Consider the following 4,083-nt stretch of genomic DNA (forward strand, 5'->3'; position numbering starts at 1 on the left):
ATGCCATTCACGTATGGAAATAACAGTGGGGCCATATTCACCCTCTTGGGCTTCTCGGATTACCCGGAATTGAAACTTTTACTGTTCTTGGTATTTCTCAGTATCTACAGCATCACTGTGGTAGGCAACATCGGCATGATCCTCATCATCAGAATTAACCCCAAACTGCACACCCCCATGTACTTCTTCCTCAGCCACCTCTCCTTTGTGGATTTCTGCTATTCCTCTGTCATTGCTCCCAAGATGTTGGTGAACCTTGTTGCAAAAGACAGAATCATTTCTTTTTTAGAATGCATGGTACAATACTTTTTCTTTGCTATCTTTGTTGTAACTGAATCCATTTTACTAGTTGTTATGGCCTATGACCGTTTTGTGGCCATCTGCCGTCCACTGCTCTACACAGTAACCATGACCCAGAAACTCTGCATCAGTCTGGTGGCAGCATCATATGCATGGGGACTGGCATGCTCCTTGACGATGACATGCTCTGCTGTGCAGTTATCCTTTGTTGGTGTCAACACAATCGATCATTTCTTCTGTGAGTTCTCCTCACTTCTAGCCCTCTCATGCTCAGACACTCACGGTAACCAAATCCTCCTGTTCTCACTCTCCACTGTGAACGCTGTCAGCACTCTCCTCGTCATCCTCCTGTCCTACGTCTTCATCCTTGTCACCATACTCAAGATGCACTCATCCAGTGGACGCCGCAGAGCCTTCTCTACCTGTGCTTCACACCTGACGACCATCACCATCTTCTATGGCACGATCCTCTTTCTGTACTCTGTGCCCAAATCAGAGAACTCAAAGCTCACATTCAAAGTGGCCTCTTTGTTTTATACACTGGTGATCCCCATGCTCAACCCCCTGATTTATAGCCTGAGGAATAAAGATGTGAAGGATACAATCAGAAAAATAATGATTGTTAAATTGATAATTTTCCTCAATTCATCTTCTCGAGAACTATGATGCAGGCAGTAGTAAAGCAGTTTTAGAAACTTTAAGTGTAATATCACACTGAAATTAATAATCTATTAAACTGAGCAGAAATGGGCTTTTAAAAAATAGAGTTCCCTGTTCTCTGCATTTACTTTTCAGAAATAAAGCAGAGAATCTACTAGTCATTAATATTCCACCCTCAAACTGAAATAGCATTATAATTTATAATCACATTTTAAAGATTAAAAGTTATATATCATGGGCGATAAATTAGGCTATGACAAAATAGGCTTGCCATACCCCTTTCTATATGACACCTCATATGTTTGAGATTTTCAAAGAACATATGTTTAATGAAAAAGTAGATATATCCACTATGATAAGGCAAAATCTAATGTTATTCGTTTTTGAAGTAAGTAGATGGCCAGTATAGAAGAATGAAAACAGAATGTACCCAGGCAATTTTGAAAGAAAGGAAATAGAAAATGCATATGGGAATTTTAAAGTTCTATTTTATTATAATTTTACAAAGGAAAAAAAAAACCTCAAAATGTTGGTGAGATGGTTCAGTGTGTTAAATGTTTGCAATGTAAGCCTGATTACCTGAGTTTGATCTCCTGACCCAGAGGAAATATGGAAGAAGAAAATTAGCTTTACTGAGTTGTCTTCTGACTTCCACATGGGACCATGACACATAGGAAAACACCCCCTAAAAATAACATATGCACATAAGAACAACAAACAAAACATTCTAAAGAAGTTGGATCTTTTTTATTGTTGTTGGGTTTTTTGTTTGTTTGCTTGCTTGCTTGTTTTAATTTGGCCACCATGAAAAGAAAAGGTGGTATTTTGTATATCTACCATGTTAACAATATAATTTATTCTAGAAATTGGATTGATATAACTAAGAACTACAAACACAATGCTGTGCCAAGGCGTTCAATAAACATCTTATTGTGCTAAAGTAGTATCACTTTCTGTGTGTTTTGTATGTATTGGCATGAACAATATATGAATTTGCATGAGAACAATGTGTAAAAACCTGTTTGCTTTGTAATATACTTATGTTAACCAGAAATGTGTTTGAAACTGTCAATTAGAACATGGTGGATCAGCGTTAGGAACATATTTTAAGCCCTTTACTGTCCCCTTCCAAGAAATCAAATCATCAATAATTCAGCAGAGTGCTTTTCAGAAATTTTTATCTCCAAATTTTTTTTATCTCTGGATTTTGTCTTGTGATTTACTGAATTCAACCAAGTACCTATGTTTGACCACGTGTTTCTAAATATCACAAGAGATTGGTGGGCTCACATTTGGACACTCAAGTAAAGACAATGATCATCTCTTCTTCACAATCCACCTACTGGTTATTATCAACAGTTCAGCAAGGTATGGTATGGTCCTATCAATCCCTCCTCCTCCTCAGTAACCTACTAAAAGGCACAATTTTTGTTGCAGATTTAAAGTAAACATTGGTTGCTGTAATATCACATTTGCAATGGCTTGTCATGTTCTGAAGAAAGTCTGAATAAAGTAACCCAGACCCAGAAAATTGAACATGGTATGTGCTCACTCTATACATACCATACTAGCTATAAACAAAGGATAATGAGTTTATAGTCCCTGAAAAAGCTAAGTAACAAGGGGAAACCTAAAATAAACACAATATAGAGATTCAATGCAACCCTCATCAAAATTCAACACAATTCTTCACAGACCTTGAAAGAGCAATATTCAACTTTATATAGAAAGACAAAAATCATAGAATAGCCAAAAGAATCCTGTACAATAAAGGAACTTCCAGAGGCATCACCGTCCCTGACATTAAGCTGTATTATAGATCTAGAGTAATGAAAACAGCTTGGCATTGGCATAAAAACAGACTTAAGTTTCTAACTTATTTCTACCATGCTGGGATCTGGTTTCTCTGAAACTTGTATAAGTCCTTTGAATGTTCTCAAGCTGACAGTGAATTCATAGGGGCACTATCATGTTGTTTCCGGAAAATACTGTTTCCTTAAAGTTATCCACCATGCTTTCACACCTCTCCTTTCAGCACTCCCTCTTCCTCAAGAACTCCCGAGCTTTGAGGGGAGTATATAATATAAATATCCAATTTAGGTCTGGGACTCTGTAGTCATTTGCTTTCTGTACAATTACCAATTGATAATCCCTGTGTTGTCTTCTGCTGCCAGAATTTTCTCTGATGAAGTTAAAGATACTTTGACCTATGGATTTGCAATAAATATAATTTCCTGTGCTTTAGTGATTTAATCTAGACTATCTCTGTGGCATTTTCACTATCATTGGATTATTTTTATGATTTTTTTTAAAAAATAAAATTTCTAGTTTTCCACAAGCATAAGATTCCAAGGACAGAAATACCTATGTAAGCAGATTGCAAAAATATCCAGATTATTCCAGGTTAAATAAAATATCTATCCAAAAAGGATTACTTTTCAACACTAATTTTTTCATTGAACAGAAATGAACTTTGTTTAATAGTAAGACTACTTCTTTCTTTTTGCATAATAAAATCAGGAATATCTGGGGTCTGTAAATTTAGAATTTACAAAACATTCAAAATTATCTCCTATAAAATATCATTAGAAGATTAAAGATAGCATAGTTTTTTATGGGACAGATTGTATAAATAGGTTAATGTTAATTTCATATTTTTATTTCAAATTATAGACCCGAAGTCAATGAATTTCTTAAACATATTCTTTGTGCTTTAAGTAAACAAATATCAGTTAGAATAGATATAATTATTGTCCTCAAGAATGCAGAATTATTCTTGATATTATAAAAATGAAATACCTGCCCATTTTTGTGAAGTAATAAACTTCACAAAACAATCTTTTTTTATCAAAAAGGTTCAGAAAAAAATAGTACTTTCTGTAGGTCTCAGAAGGATGTTTTCAATTATAAAATATTTTCCTTTGAAATTTACAATGTCAAACAAAGAATTAAATTTTTCTTTATCCTTTCTTTCTTTGTTTTTCTTTTCTTTTCTCTCTTCTTTTTGGGACAACATCTCTATCCAAAAGAAAAAAGGGGAAAAAAGCAAAAGAACAACAACAAATTTTTATTGGTAACAGAGGGAGGCCATTACAGAATACAACAGTCAATTAAATAAGAAAC

General features: G+C 34.7%; 1 protein-coding gene across 1 annotated transcript; it reads left to right on the forward strand.

The window, feature by feature from the left end:
• On the forward strand, window positions 1-966 carry LOC125404030 (olfactory receptor 5D18-like). Its single transcript, XM_048439739.1, has one exon. It carries the CDS (start codon window positions 1-3, stop codon window positions 964-966), a length of 966 nt encoding a protein of 321 aa, XP_048295696.1.
• Window positions 967-4,083: the final 3,117 nt, after the last annotated feature.

Source organism: Myodes glareolus, chromosome 6 (genome assembly GCF_982192425.1).
Source record: "Myodes glareolus chromosome 6, mMyoGla1.1, whole genome shotgun sequence".
Taxonomy (NCBI): Eukaryota; Metazoa; Chordata; class Mammalia; order Rodentia; family Cricetidae; genus Myodes; species Myodes glareolus.

What these genes read in the sequence shown, in the direction of transcription:
- LOC125404030 (XM_048439739.1), top strand. Translation starts at nt 1, where the DNA reads ATGCCATTCACGTATGGAAATAACAGTGGGGCCATATTCACCCTCTTG.